Source organism: Bipolaris maydis (assembly GCF_028858645.1).
Source record: "Bipolaris maydis strain C4 unplaced genomic scaffold PSV08scaffold_2, whole genome shotgun sequence".
Classification (NCBI taxonomy): Eukaryota; Fungi; Ascomycota; class Dothideomycetes; order Pleosporales; family Pleosporaceae; genus Bipolaris; species Bipolaris maydis.
In genome coordinates, this window is record NW_027093858.1 from 3,374,841 (window position 1) to 3,400,584 (window position 25,744).

The 25,744-nt window shown below is 50.5% G+C and overlaps 8 protein-coding genes across 8 annotated transcripts; 2 read left to right on the forward strand and 6 right to left on the reverse strand.

The window, feature by feature from the left end:
- Window positions 1-18: 18 nt before the first annotated feature.
- On the reverse strand, window positions 19-1,089 carry PSV08DRAFT_271096 (uncharacterized protein). The gene is made up of 3 exons (XM_014224834.2): window positions 1,026-1,089; window positions 723-957; window positions 19-633 (listed from the first exon to the last, which is right to left on the reverse strand). The coding sequence occupies exons 1-3, from the start codon at window positions 1,053-1,055 to the stop codon at window positions 110-112; spliced, it is 789 nt and encodes a 262-aa protein (XP_014080309.1). The 5' UTR covers window positions 1,056-1,089; the 3' UTR covers window positions 19-109.
- Window positions 1,090-1,633: 544 nt separating this feature from the next.
- PSV08DRAFT_399382 (Pre-mRNA-splicing factor SPF27) lies at window positions 1,634-2,540 on the reverse strand. The gene is made up of 2 exons (XM_014224835.2): window positions 2,457-2,540; window positions 1,634-2,345 (listed from the first exon to the last, which is right to left on the reverse strand). Exons 1-2 carry the CDS (start codon window positions 2,491-2,493, stop codon window positions 1,714-1,716), a joined length of 669 nt encoding a protein of 222 aa, XP_014080310.1. The 5' UTR covers window positions 2,494-2,540; the 3' UTR covers window positions 1,634-1,713.
- Window positions 2,541-2,729: 189 nt separating this feature from the next.
- On the forward strand, window positions 2,730-5,295 carry PSV08DRAFT_27233 (Neutral/alkaline nonlysosomal ceramidase). The gene is made up of 2 exons (XM_014224836.2): window positions 2,730-3,098; window positions 3,151-5,295. Exons 1-2 carry the CDS (start codon window positions 2,863-2,865, stop codon window positions 5,177-5,179), a joined length of 2,265 nt encoding a protein of 754 aa, XP_014080311.1. The 5' UTR covers window positions 2,730-2,862; the 3' UTR covers window positions 5,180-5,295.
- PSV08DRAFT_271120 (uncharacterized protein) lies at window positions 5,290-8,349 on the reverse strand. The gene is made up of 3 exons (XM_014224837.2): window positions 8,284-8,349; window positions 7,007-8,225; window positions 5,290-6,956 (listed from the first exon to the last, which is right to left on the reverse strand). Exons 1-3 carry the CDS (start codon window positions 8,293-8,295, stop codon window positions 5,587-5,589), a joined length of 2,601 nt encoding a protein of 866 aa, XP_014080312.1. The 5' UTR covers window positions 8,296-8,349; the 3' UTR covers window positions 5,290-5,586.
- Window positions 8,350-10,753: 2,404 nt separating this feature from the next.
- Window positions 10,754-14,549, reverse strand: PSV08DRAFT_359525 (WD40-repeat-containing domain protein; the record flags this gene model as incomplete). Its single annotated transcript, XM_066092984.1, has 3 exons — window positions 10,754-12,826; window positions 12,880-14,399; window positions 14,456-14,549. The coding sequence occupies 3 exons, from the start codon at window positions 14,547-14,549 to the stop codon at window positions 10,754-10,756; spliced, it is 3,687 nt and encodes a 1,228-aa protein (XP_065949874.1).
- Window positions 14,550-15,622: 1,073 nt separating this feature from the next.
- On the forward strand, window positions 15,623-16,684 carry PSV08DRAFT_271145 (prion-inhibition and propagation-domain-containing protein). Its single transcript, XM_014224839.2, has one exon. It carries the CDS (start codon window positions 15,683-15,685, stop codon window positions 16,634-16,636), a length of 954 nt encoding a protein of 317 aa, XP_014080314.1. The 5' UTR covers window positions 15,623-15,682; the 3' UTR covers window positions 16,637-16,684.
- Window positions 16,685-20,206: 3,522 nt separating this feature from the next.
- Window positions 20,207-21,562, reverse strand: PSV08DRAFT_216968 (glycoside hydrolase). Its single transcript, XM_014224840.2, has one exon. It carries the CDS (start codon window positions 21,410-21,412, stop codon window positions 20,462-20,464), a length of 951 nt encoding a protein of 316 aa, XP_014080315.1. The 5' UTR covers window positions 21,413-21,562; the 3' UTR covers window positions 20,207-20,461.
- A 1,435-nt stretch (window positions 21,563-22,997) lies between these two features.
- Window positions 22,998-25,744, reverse strand: PSV08DRAFT_385118 (uncharacterized protein; the record flags this gene model as incomplete). The annotated part of the gene is made up of 2 exons (XM_066093442.1): window positions 22,998-25,609; window positions 25,672-25,744. The coding sequence occupies 2 exons, from the start codon at window positions 25,742-25,744 to the stop codon at window positions 22,998-23,000; spliced, it is 2,685 nt and encodes an 894-aa protein (XP_065949875.1).

Below are 25,744 nucleotides of genomic sequence, written 5' to 3' on the forward strand. Positions count from 1 at the left end.
GAGCCCATGCATTCTTGAGGGTTTAATTACGTTTCTTGTTTTTTTCTATGCGTACTACATGGATTCGATAACTAGGCTTACTTTTTTTACACGCCATGCCAACCAAGCTCTACAACTTGGCACCAACAACACTGCCGCCATCCAACGTAATCGTCGCACCATTGACATACGACCCCGCTCGGCTGGACAACCAAATACATGTGCCGGCTACATCCTCGGGCGTACCGATCCTGCCCAGCGGAATACCCCCCGTAATCACATCCTGATACTTCTCCAGCGTCGCCTTCATCATCTTACTCTGAAACGGACCGCACGCAATCGTATTACTCGTAATCCCCCTCTTACCCAGATGGCTCGCCAGCACCCGGCTCATATGGTGCAATCCGGCTTTAGACGCCGAGTACGCAAACGTCTCGAGGGCGGGGACGCGCAGGCCGTCTACGCTGCCGATGTTGATAATGCGGGCGGGGGAGGAGGGCGAAGCTGCTGCTTCCAACAGGGGCGTAACGGCCTGTGTGAGTTGGAAGACGCGCTTGAGGTTGAGGTTCAGCACGCGGTCCCAAGCCGCCGCGGGGTATTTATCGTAGGATTCGCCCCAGTTGCTGCCGCTGTTGTTGACGAGGACGTCGAGTTCTGTTTGCCCAAAACATTAGCCCTCAACCCCCCCCCCCAAATCTCCCATGTACTATTATGACGAAAAGAATGAAGACAAGGATACGTACTCGTAGTCCTCTTGCCCAACTCCGCGGCAATATACGCAGCCGCATCCTCCTTGTACAAGTCTGCGGCTATGAAATCTGCCTTGCCCTTGCCCAGCGCATTCATCTCCTTGCACGCTGCCTCGCATGCTTTGGCGTCGCGCGAGGAGACGAAGACGGTGGCACCGTTGCGTACGAAGCCCTCGCTGATCATGCGGCCAATGCCTTTGGCGCCGCCGGTTACGAGGACGACTTTGCCCTGTTTCGATGTTCAGTTAGTATATACTACAGAATAGTACGTTACGTCGGGGGGGAGGGATTACGTACGCTGACGTCGAAGAGGGTGGTGTTTTCCATGTTTTCGATATGATTTCTTTTTTCCTTTGTTTCTCTTTTGATTTTAATTGGAAGAGGAGAAAGTTTTGGGTAAGAGTGTTTGGATTGTGGATAGTAGGAAGGACAGGGGAGGAAGAGGGATATGCAGGCTCATAGCGGCACCACGGCTAAAGCGATCGTCGCGTCGGATGTTGGTTGGGGTGGAAAGCTGGGGTTGAGCCGAGGCTCGGGGGATCAGTTGTTCCGGGGCTGAGATGGGTTAGAGGTTTGACTGGCTGGGACGCTAGTTGTTGGAGTGAGAAGTCGAGGTGCCAAGGATGGGATGGTGTATTTGCGTTGTTATCAGTGTCTATTAAGCTCCGTAGTTAGAGATGGATAAGAGGAAAATCTAGTATACAGATCAAGGCTCATGTCGGGCTATTGACATCAGTGTATCCCTACTGGGATTCTTCTGCACACGAACTTGATCTGCTTTTCGTATACGAGGAGCTAAAAACAAGCGGGCCGTCTATGAACGCTCTTCCTGCAAGCACAAGCATCTCCTCACGGAGAATTTAATACCTGGAAATATGACCAAGCATCACAAACGCTAACATCAACAAGGCAAGGATAATGTATTCATTGCAATCGGGTATCATAACGCGGCAGTTACCAAGTCAAATGGCACATCACAGGCACTTCAAACAGCACCAGCCTTCCTCTTGTCCATAATCTGCTGCTTGAGTCCCTCTGCCGCAACCTCGGTCTCAAGCAGTCTCCCCAGGCCCTTCTTCCACGTCTCTTCCAACGTCTTGATCTCACCGCTCACGCTGTCCTGCTGTGCCCTCCTGGCCATGTCCGTCTCCTCTTGTTGCTTCTTCAGACTGGCCAGCTCAGCCTCGATGCTCTTCAAGATATCCTCAAGCTGCGAGTTTCCCACCAGCCATGCGTTCTTGCCAAACTTCTCCAGCAAGCTGAGCTGGGTCAGTCTGCCCTGGACGTACTCGGAGCTAGTGTATGCCTGCTTCAGAGCCTTGCTCCATCGCTCGAGTAGCTCAGGACGGTCCTCGTCAGTCGTCGGGTTCGTGTTCTCAGGCGCGTCGAGATCTTCATAGCGCTTCAGGTCTATGCCTGAGAGCTTGGAGGTGGGGTCGTCGTCGAGACGCGCATGCTCGCGCGAGATGAAGTCGGAAAAAGTTGGTGTGTACACAGCGGCGGCTGGTATAAGGGCGGGATGCATTTCAGAGGTGTCTACGCCAGCGCTGCGAATGTCGGCGTCAATGGCAGCTTTGGCAGCAGCAATGCTGTTTGCGTCGAGCTGCGTATCTACGTCTGCAACGAGTTAGCATGCAGCTTGCATCCGTTATCACGCGCGCAGTCCCCCCAGCACGCAGCGCGGCGCATCGGACTTGCAGCTGTTCCTGGCGACGGCAATTTACGTACAAGGGAGGTCATCGTAGGAGGCTTGAATGAGTGGCATCGTTGCAGGCGATGTGCAGGGGCACGGGAAGATGGTGTATTGGCTGTGCCCAAGGTCGCGAAGCCAAAGAAAGCTTGACCCGATAAAATTAAGCTACGGGGCCTTGTTCGCACATCATCCCCACCAACCACAGCGCCAGCATCCCCGCAGCGTCATGCAACCAATGCCAGACCCTCCAACCACAGCCAGGGCGGCTTCTGTGGCCAAGAGCATACTCCCTGTAATCCTGGGATACACCCGTACCTGCACCACAGCTCCTTCTCCATGCGTCCACCGTAAACATACAAGTACCTGCTACCTCCCTCTTGAGCATCTCGCTCTCTTGCTTTGTCCTTCCGCACACTTCCGCACGCCCATTTTGCTGCGACAATGGCCCGCTCGCACATTGCCGTCGCTTTGGGCGCCGCCCTACTTGCCTCTTTGATCATTGGCCAACTCGTCATCAACTTGGGATTCCCTTCGGTCGACTTTTGGCATGCGCGCCTCGACCAAACCTACACTGGCGCTCAGCAGGACTCGTTCTTCAGTGAGAAGCAGGATGACGGTCCCGCCGCCCAAGATGCGTCTTCGTACCTCATCGGCGTTGGCAAAGGAGACATCACTGGGTATTATACAACTGACGTTGCCTGAGTTTTGCCGTCGCTAACCGCTTGATAGCCCTGTTGTCGAGCTCAACTTGATGGGCTATGCCAACTCATCGCAAATAGGAACGGGACTGCGCCAGCGCATTTACTCACGCGCCTTCATTATCGGCAACCCGAGCGTTGCAAGCGAGAGATTTGTGTACCTCGTCCTAGACACCCAGTCTGGAGACACTGCTATTCGTAATGGCATCCTGGAGGGCCTCCAGGGAATGGGCCCTGAATACTCCGTTTACACAAAGAACAATGTAGCCGTGACAGGTACCCACAGCCATGCTGGCCCAGGTGCTTGGTTGAACTATCTCCTGCCACAAATCACCAGCCTTGGCTTTGACAAGCAGAGCTATCAAGCCATCGTTGACGGAACGCTGTTGTCGATCAAGAGAGCACACGAAGGCCTGACACTGGGAACTGTCAGTGTTGGCAGCGCCAAAATTGCCAATGCAAACATCAACCGCAGTCTCTTTGCTTATCTTGCCAACCCCCAAGCTGAGCGCGACCGTTACACGGACGATGTAGACAAGACCATGACGTTGCTCAAGTTTACGCGAGCCAGTGATGGAAAGAATATTGGTGTCTTGAACTGGTTCCCGACCCATGGTACCAGCTTGCTTGGCAACCAAACGCTCATCGCTGGAGACAACAAAGGTGTCGCCGCATATCTCTTCGAGCAAGATATGGAGGCAAGCGCTGACCAAGCAAATGCCGCCCAGGGCTTTGTCGCAGGCTTTTCACAGGCCAACGTCGGTGACACGACCCCCAACGTTCTTGGTGCTTACTGCGAAGATGGATCTGGCTCGCAGTGCAGACTAAACGACAGTACTTGCGGAGGCAAGAGTCAGGACTGTCATGGTCGTGGCCCATACTATGGTCTTAACGACGGTGGCCACAAGTCTTGTTACGAGATTGGCAAGCGTCAATATCAAGGCGCCAAGGGCATCTACGATTCGGCCTCCTTCACAGCCATCTCCGGTAGCATTCGCTCTTTCCATACTTTTGTCGACTTCTCCAACTTTACCTTCACGTTGAGCAATGGATCTACAGTCCGTACATGTCCTGCAGCAATGGGTAACTCGTTCGCCGCTGGAACTTCTGATGGACCTGGTGCATTTGATTTTGTCCAAAATGATCCTGGTGCGCCCTCGAATCCCTTCTGGAACGTTGTCGGCAGTGCCATTTCCCCACCAAGCCAGGAGCAAAGGGCATGTCAATACCCAAAGCCCGTTTTGCTGAATGTTGGTCAGGCAACTGTGCCTTACCCTTGGTCCCCTAATATTGTTGACATCCAGCTACTTCGCGTTGGTCAATTTGTCATTATTGTCTCACCCGGTGAAGCAACCACCATGTCTGGTCGCCGCTGGCGTGAAGCAGTCCATAACGCTGTTGTCTCAGCAGACATTGCTTCGTCGCCCATTGTCGTGCTCGGTGGACCAGGAAATACATACACGCACTACATTGCCACTGAGGAAGAGTACAGCATCCAGCGCTACGAGGGTGCGTCCACGCTTTACGGCCCACATACGCTAAACGCCTTCATCAACTCCACTTTGACATACCTACCCTACATTGCCGATGGGTCAAGGAGCGCTCCTCCACCAGGCCCTTCGCCTCCAGATAACCGTGACAAGAGCATCTCGCTCATCACTGGCGTTGTCTACGACGGTGCAGGCATCGGCCGCTCGTTCGGCCAGGTCACAAAAGACGTTGCATCCAGCTACGCCCGCGGGGCCCTGGTCAGCGCCACTTTTGTCGGCGCCAACCCGCGCAATAACCTCCGTCTCGAAGGCACCTTTGCTTCTGTGGAAAAACAGGCAGCCGATGGTACGTGGACACAGGTCAAGAATGACGAAGACTGGGAGTTGCTCTATGAGTGGAAGCGCGTCAATGGCCTGACAGGTACGAGTGACGTTACCATTACGTGGGACACGGGTCTCACGGCACCTGCGGCGGGGACTTATCGCATCAAGTATAACGGTGATGCCAAGAAGCTTGGTGGTAGCATTGAGGCGTTTGAGGGTAAGAGTGCAGCGTTCAAACTGGTTTAGAGGAGTTTTTTGTGTACGCAGAAATTGTCTGACGTCCACTTTGTTATGATCTAAATGAAGATAACGCCAGTGCCAGTATGATTTTGATTTGTGAAATGATATGTACAGTTTGATGCATCAAATGTGATAGTATTCGAAGTCAGTCTTACATTAACTATGTATATACTTTGCATAAACGGCTCTACCTACTGCACATTTCAGTTTCTTGATTTGCCATATTACTGCCTTCCTCGCGAAAAAGATTCATCCAATACAAAAGAAAAGGACCGAAGATATATTAGCACACACACACACACACAAAAAGAAAAAGACAAATTCTGTTCCCTTCCCGAAAACATAAACTTCGTTGGGTATAAAACTCCATCCATCATGTGATGGAACGCACAACTACAAAGTCGTTTGTACTCCTAGTACATGATGCGTTCGTCAAATACGGGTGCCTCGCGCGCCTGACCATCGTCCACACCGTGCCAGTACACCTTTCCCTTTTCATTAAACGTGGCCTGCTCGTCTGTAATAATGAGCCCGGGAACAGCCTTTTGCGTGTCTTGGATCTCGCGGGTGCTGATTCCCATGTCGTCCTTGACGATCCAGATGACGGGCGTGGGGCTCGTGATGGAAGGGTTGAAGAAGGCGCGTTTCTGGATTTCGACGGGGAGAGGATCCTGGGGGGTGTGGTAGAATTGGTCGAGGGAGGCGGAGAGGGCGTGCAGCGAGTGCTTCTCTGGGTTGAGGATCTTGCGTAGGAAGGCGGGCATGTGCGTGGGCTTGGGTGCGTAGCCGGGAGTTGCCTCGGTGGTGTGGGCCTTTTCACCGTTTTGGGCGACGAGGCCGTCTTCTTCGTTGCGCATGCCGCCGTGGGCCGGAGGGATGTCAGTATAGGCGAGGCGAGCTTCTTCGTGCTGAAGGGCGGTCTTGAGCGTGAATTGGAAGATAAGGGTGAGCAGCAGGCAGAGGCACATTATCGCGAGCGGACCGGCAGCTTGAGCATTCTTGCCCGTGGCGATAGCGAAGAGACCAATGAGGCAGATTTCCGAAAGGTAGACACCAGTCATAAGCTGACGGAGAGCCTTTTGGTACGCATCGCCCTTGGTATCGAGGTCTGTCTCGTACACATACAGGAAGTTGTACCTGAACGCAATGTAGACGAGAGTGAATCCAACCGTGGCGAAACCGAGGATAAGAGGTGCAATCCCGGAATAGGTAATGGCAATAACCCCCAAGTTGATCCACTTGGGGAACTCAGAACCCCATGATGGAGCGGAGAGCTTGGTGAGATTCTGGAAGATCTTACGAGGTGTCTTTCCAGGAAGGACACGCCCAAGGAGAACGACGACGACGAAACCACCAATGTTGAGCAGGGTGCCAGCAGCCGAGGAAAGACCCAAGAGAATGAAGTAGCTGATGTAGAAGTTGGAAGCCTTTGGCAGGTTGGTGGAGAGAAGAGTCAAGACGCTGCCAGGGTCGTTGAGCACATCGTTGATAACGGATGTGACGGCACCGGACAAAGTTGCGACAAGGAAAACCTGTACAACTTGGAAGGCAAAGTACCAGTTCTGGGTCTTGAGCTCAATCTGGCTGTAAGTGACATAACCAGCCAATTTAGCCATGAGACGGCAAACAATAGGAACGAGGGACATGAGAACAGCAAGGAGAACTGAGGGCAACAGGCCGGTAATTACACCGAGAATGACCTTGGGGATGTCCAGAATCCAATGAAGCCAAGTAAAGCGCTCGGCGAGGTAGTTGATGTTGGAAATAAGACCGACGAAAGCGACTGTATGTGGTTAGCGAGGGGCAAGGAACAAGTCATGATATTGCACATACCAGGAATTGCCCAAAAAATGATCATGACAGAAATGAAAGCGGTAGCAAGAGCCCATCGAACATAGTGCTCAGCAGGTTTGATGCCCAGATTGCCCCACACGACCTCCTGGGGCATGACGCCGAGTTGCCGAGCCTGAAGGCTCTTGTTGGGCCTGGTCTTCCTTGATTGCATCATCTGCCATGCATCCTGTGCAAGTCTCTGAGTTTCGAATTCGATGAAAACAGCTCCAACAAGGTCACCCTCGCCGTTCCAGTGCTTGTCCTGCTCGGCCGTGATCTTAGGAATGAGCTCAGCGAGGTGAGACCGGCCGTATTCGATAGTGTCGACCTTCTTGCCAATCAAAAACTTGAGCTTGTGGGTTGGTCGCTTCTTGGGGTCAACCCATTTGGTGCCGTCGCTCACGTTCTCAGCGACAAAATGCTTTTTGCCCTTCTCGGCCTTGAGTCTGTTCTGGTTGGCGTTGGTCAGTAGCTCCACCTCGGCGGTTTCCAGCTTGGCGGCAGTGTCGTCACGGTCTTCGACCAGCTCATCCAGCTCCTTGGTGTTTGAGGCAACCCAGGCGTGCTTGACGCCAGGGAACATTTCGAACAAGGCCGACTGCGAAAGCGTCTTGGGCACATTGGTGAAGAGGATAGTGCGCGAAGACAAGCGACTGGCTCCCCACGGTGAACGACGGTATGCTTGACGTAGGTTGACGACAAAGAAAGACTCGCGACCAATAATGACCAGGATCAAACCAAGGAAAATAAATGAAATGCCGGCTTGAGCGTAGTAACGGTTGACGTTGGTGCCCCTGGGGTCAATGTTACTCATGGAGAGAAGATCCAGCTGCGTCTGGCCCGCACCACCAGTGGCATTGACGGGGAACAAGACGGGCCATGTGATTAGACATCCGAGAAAACTAGTGGCGATGAGGATCTTGAAGAAGCGAACGAAGAGATAGCCGTCAATGGACTGGTGGTCGAGGATGTATTCATCCTTGAGGTTCTTGAAATCTTTGAGCCAGCCAAATAAGCTGGGGCTGGGGGCTGGCGTCTGGCGCTGCTTGCCCAGGTGGTTGAGGTACGTCCTGGGCGCATAGACCCTACGGAAATATTTGCGGGCAACGAAGAAAGCAGCGGTAAAGGCAAAGGCGATGATGGAGGCGGGGATCAGCGTCGAGACGAAGCTGGACACGGAGCTGTTGGACTCTTGTTTGGCCTTGCCAATTTCACCACCCTATTTTGGTACAATTAGCGGGCTGGGTAGTGGCTGGGGTCGTGGCGGTAGGACTAACGGTGGACGACATGATGGGCGATGCGATGCGACAATGGCACGCGCCCTCGAGGTTGGAGGGAGATGCACAAGAGCAAGATGTGGGGTGGAGAAACGAATGTACTATGTAGTATTGCGCCGTATCTATATCGGAGGAGGGTTCCCCTGTACGGGGTCCAAATAAACAGGATTGGCAGACGCGCCTAGTGTGACGTCGTGGCCCTTGCGGCCACTACAGCCATCGGCCCTATAGCGCGACACAAGCCTGAGCGCCAACCGCCCAGCTTCTGCTCGTTGCTGCCCGTCTCCCAGCCATCTGGACCCTGAGAGAACGCTCTATGCGCCGTTCTCAGCCTCAATTGACGACTGCCTTCATCTCTTACCCTGTCACCCTGTCGCCATGGATGCATCTGGGGCAATGCGGCGACAGGGGGGTCGGCGGCGGGGTCGGCGGTGCGGAGCTGTCGTACCTTTGCCTTTTCGTCTTCGTACCGATTCACCGCTGTGATGCGCACAAGGGAATTACCGAAGCGGCGCAAATGCACAACGGTAATTCGTGACGTGCCCCATCAGAGCCAGGCGACGGGACATTGCCAAGCGAAAGCGATGCTGGCGATCGCACTGGCAGTGGTGCAAATGTCACGTCAATCTGCCCGCAATCGCTGCACAGAGCGAGGCTGGGCGAACGGCCAGGCTAGCAAGGGGGCATGAAAACACAAATCTCTCCCGTGTGCTGTCAACTGCGAGACCGCCACTGTGCTCCCTCACCACATTCATTTTCCAACTGGGCGTCTGGATCCGGTCAGATTGACACGCAGCGCCCACTGCGGGCGGGAAGGACTGCAATGTCCCACACCCCCCTGGCCCAAAATCGCCAATCTAGATCGCCCGCCACGACGCCGTCTGACATCTTTCACAATTTAAAGCCCAGACGCATTCGATCCCTCCACCAGTCACAGTAAAGACCCCATGCTGCTGCATCTGTAATAGTGTTTCGAGATGGAGGTGTCATTTAGAGTTTGAACTTTCAGCTCGTGACCCCTTGTTCACACACGCAGGTCGTCGTGGCGCAGGCCATGTGGCACATGCAGCCTTTTATTGTATTCGCACAGCCACATGTTTGTTAAGCATTCTCCGCGGCAGATGGGGCAACCCTGGCCGTGTCCTTGCTCGAACGGCATCACGAGACCCAAACTCTACATTGGACAATCGCCTCCTTCAGCTGCACCTGTGAGGCATTTCAATGTCCACGCTATGCTGACTAGACTCACCTTCACCGCAATTGCTCCAGTTACCTAGTTGCAAACTATGCACCAACGAAACTGATTACACCCTATGCTATCTCTGGCTAGTAGTGAACGCGCGTAAGTTGTCCATATTGATTTGTCACTCTCGACGTACATGGACGACACACACAGTATCTTCAGCTCCTCAGATCTACCTCCCGGTTCGCAGATAGTCGGTGATACACTCGCTTGCAGAATCGGCTTCCGGTATCTAAACTTCACGCCCTTTCTCACAGCAGGGGAGTCGACCTCGCTTAGCGGAAGCTATACCTCATACGCTTTATATCAACTCAAGCTGCCTAGCTCCTGCTAATCACTATCTATATGTTGCACGCGTGGGTGCGGAGAAAATTCGATCTGTATTTTCTGCTATATACCATCCTCGTTTATTTATGGTGTATAGCCATGGCTTTTCGTTTTTGAGGTCATGCATCCTTGTTGCAGTGACAGTGGCTTGTCGCTTCGGATAAGCTGAAATAATAGCTTCTGCAGCCTTGCATAGGCTGCGACACTATACATAAAATGATACTGCTCCATCACCGGAAAGCTCACCACTCTATAGCCGGAGCGGCTCGGCTGTCCCTCCCTGCTAGCGTGATTCAGGCGTTCATTTACTCTCGACGGGGCTGAAGTGGCGAATCTTCACCAGTTATGATGAGAAGAAATTCGAAGCTTCGATGTGGCAAATTAGCAAGCTATATAGCTACATTAATCCTCAGGCCGCTTTATGCAACCGAGATAATAAAACATATAATATAGATGTTGGCCTGATAAAGGTGTCACGGGGTGAATCAACTTGCAGCTGCAATACTATAGTGAGGAAGCGGATTGATTCTCTTGTATCTGCTATCGTGTTGAGTATATACAGCGCCTACGCGCACGGGCCAATAGGCGCCTTTGCCAGTGCCCATGTCGACCAATCAGTGTCGCGGATCAGTAGGACTCCAGGTCGAGTCCCAATTGATTCCAACAATAGAGTATATTTTCTCTACGCAAACACTCCAATGTCTGAGGATACAATATAGTGGACATTGCATATCTGTGGAGGCACCTTGCAATAGAAGGCCGATCAAATGGGAGCAATGGGTAGATTAGTAGACAAGGCACATGCTATTAAGCGCTTCCCATCCGATAGCTCCCACTGCCAATCTGTCGAACGTTCTGCAGTGACAGAAGTGTACATATATACTAATGTATCGTCTATTATCAAGGTCTCCTTTTATGCTCAAGTTTCAGTCCGAGAATCTTGCAATTGATAGCAAGGCTCAGAACATGGCCATTTCCAAATCCAACAGCGATATCGTTGCCTACCGTATCGAAGCAAGACACATCAGCATCAGAAGATAACCTCAGCACGGGGATGCTCCCGTAATATATCCACTGGTCGCTAACCCAAAGTTCGCCCAACCAGTCATCACGTATGTGCTTCTTTTCCGTGGCAACATCTGTCAGGCCGATTTGTCCGATGTTGGTAACGAGCCGTTCGCCAGTAGTTGAGAACTTCACGTAGGTTACGGGACTTGTGATTTCGATACTGTGGTACGGACGTAGTGGTGTATCCCAAAGTTCAGTAGCAAATGTTAGAAACCTAGAAAGGGTTGAACGCTGAACTGGCCCACTCAGGTCCCACAGATGAACCGCCCGATAATCTAAGGCCGATGCAAGCTGCCGCCCGTCCTGTGAGAACACAAGTCGTTGCCCGTTCGGCAAAATCTTGCCGAAGCTAACACAATGGCAATCGGAGTGGTTAAGTAGCCTCTTAAGCTTCTCGCCTGTCGCCGTGTTCCATAGCGTGACAGAGTTGTCTAACGACGCTGACACGAGCCGCCGCCCGTCCGGCGAGAACGCGACAGCTTTAGCAGCCAGTGCCCCCGACACCCGGTCAGGGTGTCCTACTAGCGTCTTCAGCTCCTTGCCTGTCTCCGTGTGCCAGATCTTAATTAACCCATCTGACGATGCCGACGCGAACCGCTGCCCGACTGGCGAGAAGGAGACGGCTTTGACTCCACCAGAGTGGCCTGTTAGCGTATCGAGCTCGCTGCTTGTCGCTGTATCCCATATCTTAATCGTCGTGTCCCACGACGCGGACGCGAATCGCTGCCCGTCTGGCGAGAACGAGACGGCCGTGACTCCCTGAGAGTGGCCTGCTACCATTTCAAGCTCACTGGCTATGGCCGTGTCCCATAGCTTAATGGTTTTGTCGTCTGCCGCCGACGCGAGCCACCACCCGTCTACTAGCGAGAAGGAGACGGCTTTGACTCCACCAGAGTGGCCTGTTAGCGTATCAAGCTCCCTGCTTGTCGCTGTATCCCATATCTTAATCGTCGCGTCTGATGACGACGACGCAAGCCGCCGCCCGTCCAGCGAGAACGAGACGGCCTGGACCCTAGAGGAGTGACCTGCTAGCGTCCTAGGCTCACGACCTGTCCTCCTCGTACTCCATAACTTAATAGTCCCATCGTCTGATCCTGACGCAAGTTGACGCCCGTCCCGCGAGAATGCGATAGCGTTGACCTCACCGGAGTGGCCCACCAGGGTCTCAAGCTTATTACCTGTCTCCGCATCCCATAACTTGACGCTTCTCGATGATGCAGTCGCGAGTTGCTTCCCGTTCGGTGAGAACGCTACGGAATTGACAATATGGGTGTGGTCAGCTAGAGTCCCTAGAGCTTCGCTTGTCGCCGTGTTCCACAGCTTGACGGTTACGTCGAATGGCGGTCGGATCAACCTCGCGTTCCATGACGCCGACACAAGGAACTGTCCGTCTGGTGAGAATGCAATAGCGCTAACTATATGGCGGGGGTGCACAAACGTCTTCAGCTCCTCGCCTGTTGCCGTGTCGTGTAGCTTGACTGTGCCGTCCCACGACCCTGATGCAAGCTGCCGGCCATTTGGCGAGAACGCAATAGCAATAACGAAGTGGGAATGGCTCGCTATTGTCTTTAAAACCTCGCCCGTTGCTGTGTCCCATAGCTTAACAGTATTGTCTGACGAAGCTGATGCTAGTTGCCGCCCATCTGGCGAGAAAGAGACAGAGTTGACCTGATCAGAGTGGCCCTCTAGCGTCTGAATTAGGGATGACCATTCTTCTTCGACTTTGGGAAGCCTGTTGAGCCAGGTAGGAATCTTGCCAAGATTCTCTTCTCGAATTATGCTGTGCTGAGGACTAAATATAACTGCCGAACTGTAGACCTGGAGTGGCCACCGCGCGATTGTCTGGTAATGCCGCCGCAAAAATCTTGCAGCATCACTGAGGAGTACCGGTATTGCTGCACCGTCCTACAGCATATAGTGAGTAAGAAGGAGGTCAGATCGAAGAACGAGATACCTACCTCGACCATACCCCTCAATGCATTAAGCCCATGAATAAAACGCGGTAACTCGTTTAAAAGGCTTAGGCATTCCAGCCATTCCAAAATCCTCGTCCGGAAGAATACGTAGAATTCGCCTTGTGAGTCGGCTGCTTGCTGTATAGCTTGTGTGCCCCAGCCGTCCTGGAGATGCTGTAGCAGAAAAGTGCTACAGTAGCTCAATGGACCTAACTTCACGTTCTCCTTCCCAATCGCTTCTTGAGACGAACCAGGCAGCGGAAGGTTACCTATGTTCATCTCCAGTGACTCGCTCAGGTACGATAAGCAGCTCAACGAGATATGCTCATGTCCATAGGCAGTGTGGGTGGCCAATATCGAGCGTCCATCATGCCCCCTCAGGTAGTCAGGCGCTGTCTTGTGAACAAATTCGAGAACTGTTTCCCGCATTCTGATGAATGACGAACATCGATCGATTAGCGTTGCTAGGGGAATTCTATCGTCCCGAAGGCCTGTAACGCTAATGACTTCCTCGAATCTCAGTGGCCGATGGACGAGCAGCATTACCTTCAGCAGGCGCGTACAGCTCTCGATAATGATAGGCTTTCCGGAAACAACTTGATGAAGGATCCGGGCATAGAGTCCATAAAGACCGGGTAGCAACGATTCGATCGTAGCCAGTGCTTCGTCAGGGTCGACATTCTCGAGCCTGGCGCACACCAAGCTAATCCACAGAAATGTACCCTCAGCTTTCTCGATGAGCGCCGCTTCAACTTGCCTACAGCGAACAGCCCCGTAGTCATGCCGACGATCTAGGTCAGCTGCTCGCTTAGCCGCATACGTCCTCACAGCTTGCGTAATATGACCCTCGTTCAGCTCTAAGTTTATCAGCACCTGGTCTGTGTCACCAAGAAGCTCTTGCTTCGCAACGTCCAGCGAGCTGCTTGTCAGTAGCCATTTGGCTTTTGAGTTGAGCCCAGTTCGGACAACGAGCTTGAGGAATTCAGCCATGCCGTTGTCTTGACACTCGTCCAGACCGTCTACAATAACGTATACTCTCCGGCTCTTGCAGAGTTCTAACATCTCTAGGAAGATGTCCCAGAGTGTTCGCCATGAGGTAAGGTCTTTGTGGAAGCGTTCATGAGCCGTGTCCCAGCGGCGACGTAAGGGTTCATAGAGCGCCTTTTGCTGAGTCACTAAGCGTCGAATCAGGCCTTTAATGATCGCTTCGACAGTGTTGAGCTTGTAGTCGTCGTTTCGGCAGAAGAAATATGTCACCACGGTCGATGGTTTTTGTGGAAGTGAAATCTGATCAATGATACGAATCGTCATCATGGTTTTTCCTTTACCGGCACCACCCCTGATCCAAAGCAAGGAGACGCCATCTTCGTCCCATCTCTCATACTGCGTGTCTCGGAATATCCAGTCGATCGCTTCAGGAAGTAGCTTGTCCTTCTCTCTCAGCCAGTTCTTGACTTTTTGCGTGTCAGGGCATCGCAGAGCTCGAAGGCAAGTATCGTTGATATTGTCGAAAGTATCTTCATCTGAAGCTTAGGTTAGCGCTTATTTTTGAAGAATAATGTAGAGAGTTGTGACATACTAAAATAGAATCGATCTCCTACTGTAAACTGGGCATTGTCATTAACACTTATATTCTGCAAATTATGACCAGATTTTCTCTCTATTGCTGCCATGGCTGAAAGTGCTGGTGAAAATGTCGTCTAAAGCATATCCTAACGATCAGAGTTGTGGAGAGTTTAGGTCACAACTGAAGCAGAGCCAGACGTAGGGCTCGATGTGGGGGGGATTCAGCTGCCCAGCACTGGGCGGATTCAGCTGCCCAGCACTACGCCGCGTATGATCTCCGGCCGTGTCATCGTTTCGATGATCGTTTGTCTGCAGCTCGTAATTCTAGCCCACATCCCTACGTCTTCTATTGGCTTAGGGCTTGTTTGTCAGCACTCCAACTCTAGCTTCGCTAAACTAGATAGAGTAGGTGGGGATAGCTGGAGTTGTAGCTGAGGCCGTGTTTAGTAGCACTTTTGTCTAACTCTAGCTTCAGCAATATAGTTAGAGGTCTAGTCTATTAGCGTTCACGCAAAGGATTTAAATCTTGTCTAGTATATAATTAGCCCTGTTCCTTAGTAGACGTAGCTGTTGAGCATTCTAACTTACAACTATTAGTCGTGACTAATAGTTATAACTCACATGGTCTATCTACTAAGACGTAGAATTACATTAATGTACTAGCGAACCAGAGCTGGAAATATTGTAGCTGAATAGTCTCTTTATTTTTTTGTTAAATTCAGTATAGCTTAGTGGGGCAGCTGAACGCACTAAAAAAGCCATATCTAACGCACCAGCTGGAGTTGGAGTTAGGCAGCCAAACAGGCCCTTATCTTTGATGCCGGGCAACTCTTCTGTGATGGTATAAGCTACTTACAGGGCATCTCTAAGTTAGGGAGCTGCCAGTCTGATGCTGGTGCTCATGCAACACTTGCAACCATTGCTCCTTGCTGTACCATCTTAAGCGGACTAAGTATTGCATCTAGTTCTTCACTGGCTCAGGTGATAAGCCCGGTTGCAGATAGGTTATAGCCACGCAAACTTTTAGCATCCATTGCATCCAGTGAGGTACAAGAATTTAGCGCTTCGACCAGCGCAACGCAAGACGAGCTGAACAGGCGTGATATGCTTTTTTACGTAAATAGGAATACATCACCTATTCATTACTTAAGTCTTATCATCCAGGCCACACACATTTAACATAGGGCATTACCACAACCGCGGCACCAATCTACACCCACCATACTCAGCCACTATCAAAATGAGTGATCCTGTATCTCTCTCATTCGCGATCGCAGGCATTCCAAGCCTCTTCATATCTTGCTTGAATTGCTTTCAATACATTCGGCTCGGCCGGCGTTTCGGAACAGACTTCGGGTTCTCTCTCGCTAAACTCGAAGCCGCCCAGGTCCGCTTAACTCGATGGGGTGAGCCCATCGGACTTTTAGAAAATAAAGTCGACATCAAGGGGTACAAAGACGCAGACATCATCAAAGCGTACCAATGGCTCGGCCAAATCGAAACTACTTTTGAAGATGCAAAGACTGTATCAGAGAAATATGCTGACAGCAGAAAGAAGATGGGAAAAGATAACGAGCTGGAGCTGTTGGAGGAGGAACAGATGCTGGAGTCCGGAAGTTCTGTCAAGAAACTTATCACCTCTATGAGATCAATCGCAAAGGAGCGACAGAAGCATCTCAACTTTACGCGGAAGGTTTCGTGGGCATTGTATGGGAAAGACAACTTCGACTCCTTGATCGGGGATCTCGTTTCACTCATCAACAATCTTGTGGAACTCTTTCCATCGAATAAGCCTCGGCTCAAGCAACTCTGCTACCAGGAAGTTGATAGTCTCGAGAAAGAAAGTGTTCCCGACCTTGACAGAGTACTCAAGAACAAGGACGGAACAACAGACGATGCAATGCTGAGCGAGTCAACTGGCAACTATATTCAGGCACACCGTTCCGAGTTCCGCAATATTAAGATTGAAGGTCATGCAACTGGCATATATGGCGATGAGTACGGCTTTGAGGCAGGCGTAAAGCCAGGCAACCTTATGATCGACGGAATGTACATTGGAGGCAACGGAACGGGCAGAGCAGGGCATGTCTTCTATGGCAAGCAAGGAGCACAGGGAATGCGTTCGTATGATAGAGGCGCAAAGGCAACTCAATCTCGAGAAGAGGAGGCCGAAGAACCTTCAAGAAAGACCTAACGTGTCGGTTGATACTACTACATTGAATAGCCCTAATGAAAAGAAAGTTGGCATTTTGGCAGCCCCACAATGTGTGACGGTTCGAGAGTCATGTCAGGTCCAGCTACTCTGGTTCTACTATTGATGTAGAGGTCAGCTGCTGCTCCTTGATTCAAGTACATAGTAAGCCCTGAGAGACTAGAGCTTCAAGGACTAGCAGAAGAGCGGGTATAAATGCTGCCTCCTCTACTAGCTCTTTTCAGTCAATGCAGTATTTCCACTTTCCGCCACACAAAGAGCATTGAGTCATACCATTTTGCACTGTAAGGTATATAGGGCACTCAAGACAGATAAAGAACTATAAAATTGTACATTATTTCAAAGTCACGCAATCATTACTGTTTATTTTATTAGTTTGGACAAGAGAGTTAATTTATCTATTATTAACTCAAATAATGCCTGGCGTGGACGTGGAGGGTTTATTGGTGAATATTTGCTACTACAAAGATCGAAGATTCTAGATTTTCTATATCTGCAAGACCTTTCGTAATAACGAATGTTACGTTAGCTCTTCAGGGAAGCAGTAAGACAATATACTGCGCTATCAGGGGAGGATGGCCGACCCGTACTGGCTAGGATCTTGTAGGCTTTCCTGCGATTGAGGAGTATCATATGATAGATACTAGTAGGAGCTAGGCGGTTTAAGTTAATCTAAAGCGTATGAGGTATAGCTCCCACTAAGCGAGGCTGACCCCCTGTTATGAGAAAGGGCGCGAAGTGTAGATACCGGAAGCCGATTCTGCAAGCGAGTGTACTTTGGATCGAGAGAGTAAAGTCTAGTAACACCGTCTGGCTACACCTGGAATATTTCCGCCACATTACGAAACTCGGAAACATGTCTCGCCGCCACTATTTGCTGTCGGTCACTTACAACGATATGCTTCCTAACCAAACCCAACACGATGCAGTCTGTCACAAGACATTGACAAGGAGACAAGAAAAGCGGACGTTAGAAAGCATTACGAGAATGAGAATGACAACTGCATTCAACCCGGTTCATCTGTCTAAATACCACCCCACCCTTTCCATCCGATGCAATCAATCTTCAACTCTGACCTACTCTTAATTGTAGCACTCTCAAGAACCCTATCAAACTGGCCTCATATCATACGTCGCAATATGGCTTAAACAAGACGTCACCTTCGTACTCGTCGTCGCACAAACATTCGTAACCTGCACCATCGTAAAGTTCTGGGAAGTATATGATTCTAGGTGTTTTCTAGAAGATTGCACTGCTATGAGTAGCTCACTGCAAATGTGAGAGGCTTTAGGATATCAAGTTCCTCTGGGAAACCCAAAACAATTTCCCCTTCCATGAGAAAAACCGGTAGCTTGTCATTGACTGGCGTTTATTGATTTCGGTCTCGTACCCACATAGAGGTAAACACGACGGAAAATGATCCTTAAAAGGAACAGCTTATCACCACTTGTTAGGGACGAGGGCCAATTGAGTCTCGTGACAGCTGCGGACCTCTGACGGTCATAGTTCGGCCATCACCCTATTACTAACAGACTAAACTCATCTCACCAACTACGGCGCTGCACAACTCGAAACAAGTATAAATCAACTTGTTGGCTTTTTCGTCTGTGCATACTATTCGAAAATGACATTCGATCATTTTTGACGCTCTGGCACATACGACCATCGGCGAAATCTAGCACTGGATCCCGTTCGTTCTCCACACGTTAAGTCTTCGACCGGCGGACTAGTAGTCAGGTGGGAGACCACTGGCGAATCCCCGCTGTTGTATGTTTTTGTTTTTGCAATTTCATTTTTTTTGGCCATTATACCTGAGTCACGTGGTGAAGTCTTGTCTCCTCATTTGAGAACACAAAATTGCGCGCGTCAGCATGACGGGGAAATATCTGTTACCGGTTTCAGAGGGAGAATCTAAAATGTGCATTTGCGATTGGGAATCACCAAGTATTCTAATGATCAGCGTTTTTTGTAACGGCAAGAGGGACGCTGCTTAGAAAATCGTAGCGCGCATTCTGCTCACCTTCCATAAGCACGGAGTCGGCAGCCATGAGATCAGCTGATGCAAGAAAACAAGTTATTTTTCATTGATCATTGAACAGCAAGAGACTAGATCAAACCTGTTGATCCAGATTTCGTATAGATTCAGTTGAACATCTGATCAGTTTTACTAAGGCACGTGACATTGACAACAGATGCCTGGGTGAGGATTATCACGTGACCAGAACTCTAGTTTCTCATTTTACTTTCTCCGTTCTTGATTGCATACGGAAACACGTCTGAAAAACACCAAGTGTATAGTTGAAGCATGCCGAAAAATAAAGCCTACTGCCATCGGGAAGAATATGGAGGAGCTGTTCGGTGATACACCGCATTTCAAGTTACATGACAGAAAAGCTTCCATCAAGCTTCACTAAAAAAAGGTTTCTACCGTCAATAGGTCAATATCTCAAGAATTTGGGCTATAAAATTTGGTCAGGAGGCATTTTTACCCATGAGACTAGGCTGTCAAAGTAAATACGGTGTAGATAGCAAATGCTAATAATGCAGCAAATAGTACTGCTATCCACGAGAGGCATGGTGACCAAGCACTTCGCTGAATGATCAAAACTCTTCTTTAACCCTCAGTACTAACAATCCACACCCCCCCCCCCTTCTTCCTTTTACAAGAACCATCAATCCCACCCATTCGACGAGAACCAAATCCCAATCCATCCAAATAATCAAGCAAAATAAATATCTACCACGTGACAAACAACCACTAACCCTCCACCGTATCTCAAACAACAAGGTCAACACCGAACAAGCCAGTATCTGACCAGCATCTACCACATACAAAATCCGTGCTGGCAGGCCTAACATACGAAGAAAGCCAAGCATGAATTAAGCATCTGCACGGAATGGCCAAGCAAGGAGAGAATACGAGAAAAGAACAAGGGTAGGACCGGGGGCGGTTGCACATCACCTCCAACCTTATCTCATCCACACATGTACAAGCGAGTGCTCTGTATGCTCGGGTTGTGAGATAGAGAGGGCAGTTATATAGATTTTTCTTGGTGAAAGATAGCAGAAAAAAAATAGAGAGAGAAAGGATTGTTTGGAAGTAAGAGCGGTGTAACTTTTTTTTCTGTCAGATCGTCAGGTGTAGAGGGAAGGTTGGGGGGGGGGGGGGGGCACTTGGGAGAATTTTCAACATTGTGTTTTCTTGTACAGTGGAATGTGATACTGGCATCAAACTTAAACGCTTATGAGACAAGACTGATGAAATATAAGACGTTGTGTTTATGCCATGGCATCTGTTCCAGTTGTTGTTAGCAAAACGGAGTGTACCGTGATGACGTGAGATGTCGGGACAGGAAAGAGAGAAATGATCAATGGACAAAACATGAAATAGGCCCAACGCTTTATACTATCAAGTCGGGAGTATGAGGATACGAGTCGTGTATTCTCGAAGAAGAAAAAAAACGAGGTGATGAACAGCTCGTTTCAAGTTATTTCATTTCCACCAGCATGCAGCACAATATTCACAAGGGATACACAAGAAGAAGCAAAGGTGAGTCAAGACAACTGATATATCCATTCGTCATGAGGGATAAGTATATATTTACATATTTCCAAAAATAGGGGGGACAGCCGATCTAGCAGCTAATCTAGAAAAAATTGTTGAACAAGAAAGTTAGGGCGGACACGTTCATATCTGGAGAACAAAAAGTCATTCTCGAGAACCAACAAATGGACGTTCCAAACACCATGTTTTTATTTATTGCAATGTCGTGTAAACATTTGCAAGAAGAAAAAGAGACAACCGCTTAGTTGAAAGCGCGAGCATGGCGGCGAGCCTTGGAGGAGGCGGAGCCAGCGGTGGTCTGGAGCCACTGGATGAACTGGTTGATGGTGAAGGTCTTGGGGAGGGTAGAGCCGTTGTTGCCAGTTGAGGGGGTGGTGTTCTCAGCAGGCTTGGAGGGGGTAGGCTGAGCAGTCTCGACGGGAGATGGCGAGGGGGAAGGAGCGGAGCCGTTGGAAGGAGTGGTGGAAGGAGTGGTGGAAGGAGCGCTGCCGGAAGAGGCAGCGTTAAAGACCTGGGGACCAGGGATAGGGTACGAGGTGAAGGAGTTGTAGATGTCGAACTTGACACCAGGGTCAGTGGCCTTGTAAGCCTTGGTCATGTCGACACCAGCTGCAGGGAGGGAAACAGTTCCGTCGCCAGTAACGGTGATCTGACCGCATCCATTGTAGAACTGGGCCTTGCCGACAGCGGAAGCCTCGTGGAGAGCAATAATCTCGGGGCGGACCCAGTACTTGCCAGGCTTCAGGTTGGGAAGCTTGACCGAGACCAAACCCTTGTTGTCGTAGAACCTGTCAACACCGAACTTGCCGTCCTTGTAGCCATCCTCCCAGATCTTGGTCCAGACGGCGCCGACACCGTTGCTTTCGGCGGGAGCCATGTACACCATGACGGGACCACGGTGAGAGGGAGCAATGGGTTCGTCCTTGTCGCTGGGGTTAGGGCCCTTGTTGTGGTGCCACTGCATGCCAATGGTGGAGCCACCAGCAACCTCTACATAGTCAGAGGTGGCCTTACCACCATTGCAAATCATGGCAGTGGAGGTGACATCGAGGATGGGGTTGTTGCCGTTGGACGGCTCCTGAACAGCAAAGCCAGAACCCATGTCCTTGTTGTTAAGGACGAAGCTCTGGAAAGTAGCGTGCGAGGCAGCGAGGTTGGCAACAGCCAGGATGACAGCGGACTTGGCGAGCATGGTGATGGTTGGTGTGTGGATGTTGGTTGGTTTGAAAAGGTCGAGAAGATGTTCAAAAGATAGAATGTCAAAGAACGAAAGGCAGACGAACGAATCGAAAGATTGGATGCGAAAGAGTGTATGAAAGTGAGTGTCAGCTTCAAGCTTGATGCCCTTCAACTGGGAGATACCATGAGCACTTCTTATACTCGGGGTACCAACACGGCGCATTCACAAGCTTTGCGGGATAAGGGCTACTAGCTGACAGAGTAAACGCCATGAAACTACAGCACCCGGGTCTGTGGATAGGTGCCAAGCATCTGTCAATCTATCCCGCGTCGCACTAGAGCTACAAGCGGAAGCACAGTCTCGCTTAGTTGCCGCAGAACGTGGAAAAAAAGTATTGTTTGATCCCAGGCCCCATAATAATGTGTGATGGGTCATTTCGCTTTGAATCGTACGCCTGGGAGCCGCCTGCATGAAAAGCTGACTGTAGTATGGCGGGAAGCGTTGGATAGCGCATAAACCCACATCAACCGTTCAGTGCCAAGGCATCATGCCTCGGCGCTTGGCGAAACAATCGAACCGCCGAAAAAAAAACAGTTTCAGTTCATGCTACTCCGCACAGCTGACATATGTTCTTGGAACTGATATGTTTACCTAAGTATGTAAACTATCATCCTTGACAGGCAGACATTCAGGTTCTCCTTGTGCCAGCGGTTGTGCCCTTGAGTCAGGCAGGCGTTGTGCTTGCTTGTGCTGCTTGGTTCCACTCGCGGGTTTACGCGAAATAGCGCTCATTTTGAGACCCTACGCCTTTTCTTCTAGAATCCGCCCTGCGAATGTGCCTACTGCACAAAGTGGGGGGCGACTCATCCTGTGTCCACTCCCAGCGCTCTGACATGAAACGGCATTCAAGCGGGGCTGATTACAGGTTGGTGCCTGCCAAGACTATGGCGATGTTTCAAGCCACCCGAGGCCAGGCTCGTCAGCAAGTAGTCCAAATCCGGTCAGTCATGTCCGATTTGTGACGTTGTGGTTGTTTCGGGTTGACAAACTTTACAGCCACCGGCTATGTGGTTGTGAAAGGGAGCCGCATTTATGCTGCCTGTCGCCTGACCTGAAAAATGGAGCTCTCAACGCTTGACGACTGAGATAACGAGGCGCTTATGTCTTGTAGTATTCGATTGGTGTATATCGTTCTTGGGCTTTGCGGCCGTTGGTGGAAGGAACAGTAACGCATTGACGCCCAGGTCAGTAAAGTGTCCGCCAACGGCCACGCCGCCGCCGTAGTTGCTCGCCTTTCGCCGCCGAATATTCAACTTCCGTTCCAACTTGGGGTCCTTCAGCCTTTAAGTACTTGCGGGGTTGCTATAAACCTGCTCAATCCCTCTCACCGAATCTCTCTTGCCGCGACTGGGCGACTGAGCTGGACCAATGAGGTGATTTTGAGTGCGCTTGTACGAAACACACCTACATGCTGATATTCCACATTTTTGTATACATATACTGTTGTTTCCCCAAACAAGTCGTCACGAGCCTCTGTGGCATTTCTGCTGTCAGGAGACGCTGTTCGAGCACCTTGGTTGCACACCATGTGCTTGACTCAAACTAGAACAGAATACACGAGGACAATAAAAGTAATCGACATTGACAATTGGCTGCTCAATCTCGACGCTGCACCTTTTCGACTTGTCGCTGTTGCCTGTCCATCAAAGGTCCTTGCGCTTGCGCTCAATCCAGAAGTGCTGGTGATGTGCTGACTTTGACTCGGGGTAGCTGGAAACAACGCCGTTGTGGTGCTGCGACCTGAACTGCCATATATTAATTCTGTCGCACCAATGGCCAGACTTATCGTGGTCCCATCAACAGTAATGGTTCCACCAGGGGCTAGGGTTTCCCCTCCTATTACAAATACTGTGCCGCCACCGGACACTGCAGAATATGTTTCCGCATCGATCGTAAGCAGAGGCGGATTCGTGATTACAGGTGGGACTTGGGGTAAGATGGAGCTTGTCTGTCCATTGACTACCAGCGCTGTAGCTCCAGAGGCCAGTGAAATGGTTGTTCCAGATGTGACTATTGAACCACCAGCACTGAGCAGTATTGATCCAATCAGATACGCAGTCGCGGTCCCAGGCAACGGCCTGAACGTCACATCTCCTATTGTCAGGGGCGGCGCACTGACATGTGAAGGAGCTGCGTCAATCAGCGTCGATGTCACGTCGTTTATCACAACGAAAGAGGCAGATGATGCTAGTGACAACGTAGTACCAGAGACTGTTATCGCTGGACCTCCAGGAATAAGAGTCTTGTCAGCGACTACAAATACTGGCTCTGAAGGCTTCTGGAGGGCGCTGAATATCTGGTTACCAACGGTGATGGCGGGTGGTGACCAGGCTGCCCCAGTCTCCGCTTGCACGGTCGAGGACGCCCCATTGACAACCAACACACTTCCAGAAGGGTCCAAAGAAAGTGTAGTTCCAGAAAAAGTTACAGCTGCTCCCCCAGGAAGTAATGTCTGTTCAGATACAACAAATGTAGGGGCTATATCAGGCCTGACTTGAGTAGGTTGTGCTACTATTGTCGAGTCACCAACCACAAACTGAGGCACTCTGGTCGTGATTGGTAACGGCGCAGAGCTTATAGGCAAAATTTGGGTAGAGCCACCAATGACAACGAACGAAGCCGACGGTGCAAGACTAACGATTGTACCATCAACAGTTGCGACACCACCTGGGGTCAAAGTTTGACCTGGGGTAATGAAGAATTGGGTAGCCGCGTTTGGTGTTAGTGTAGATGGTCCAACTGTTAACACTGGTGGTGCAGGCGACGGAAAGATTTGAGGTAGTTGACTTGTCTTATCGCCCACAAAGATAGCGGTAGGCGAAGGTGCTAGAGAAACAGGTGTCCCACCGACGTTGATGGCAGAACCTCCTGGCTGTAGTGTTTGTGAACCGACTACAACTTTGGAGGAAGGGCCGATTATAATGGGATTTGTTCCAATCGAGCCCACAGTAACTGATGCGGGCCCGCGTACTTGTGCTGCGGAAGCTGGACTAGGAAGGTTATTGGCCATGAAATTATCATCCGTGGGTTTCGGACCAGTGCCCGGGATATCCCAGTCAGCGACTGTGAGTGGAACCACCCCTGAAGTTGTGTCATGGCCATTCACGAGAACAAGTGGCTCGTTGAATCCAATGACTGATGACTCCAAGTGACTGAAGAGAGGACCCTGATTCGGCCTATTTAGGTAGTACAGATTGACAACAATAAGAACAGTCACGGTAGCCTGGAGCTGTCCAGCGTGACATTCTGAATATGGTGTTTGGTCCAGGAAACCTTCCGGTAGAGGGCCATTGGCAGTATCCTTTTCCTCGAGGTTTTCGAGGCTGTAAGGATAGGCTTGCGCCAGCGGGAGCTGTACTGTTTTTGTTTCGTTGCCAGTCTCAACCTCATAGGCAGTAAAGTAGACGAAGGGCGTTGCAGATGTCTCGGACTGAGTGACGTTTGGTGCCAGTGTTACAACAGCCGTCGCCGATGTAAAGAGGTCTGGATTGTACAAGTCGTATAACGGAACATCTTCAAGAGGGATGACACCTCCTGGTGGAAACGGCGCATATCCTTCTGATCGGTAGACGACGGAGGTTGCAGCAGCACTGGGTCTTACTGTGTATTCCTCGCACATTGTCAAGGTAAAGTCAAAGGCGGAAATATATGACTCTGTGGAAGTACATGCAAAATCCGACGACAGTGCACTGGTTACGTCAAAGGTGGCGGTCGGAGGTACAAGTGTCAACGACTGAGAATTTGAAAAATTCAGGGCTGAAGTTTTCATTGTTCCAACTGGATAGCTATAAGTCGGCATGAACCAGTAGTCGAGGCTTGCACCGTATATATTGATTGTACATGCTGCACTTGAATTGCCAGTAGAGGGTCTTGGAGTGCCATTGTGAAATGTGGGGAGTAGCTGTGAAGTCGCAGCTAGTAGGTAGCCAGGAGACGATGGTGGGATATCTGAAGGGGCAGATAGAGTTTGTGAATGCAGAGTGACCGTGTCGGTCGGTCGCAAGATGTCATGATTTGTAGGTATTTCTGTAGCGGGGCCATTGGCGCTGTGTAGCCCAGTTTCCTCTGGAGTGATTAGAGAGGTGCTTATGGGCGGTGTTTGAGTAGGCAGCGATAGGGCAGGTATAGAGGTTGTGTTGAGATATGGGGCTTGATGGCTTCGTCAGCATGTAGCAATGTTGAGCCCCAAGGCGCAAAGATGTTGTTGTTACCGCGACGAGTGAATGCAGCTCCTGCAGTAAAGGAAGCCAAGTAGAACGTGACAAGCGAGAGATATGAAGTCAT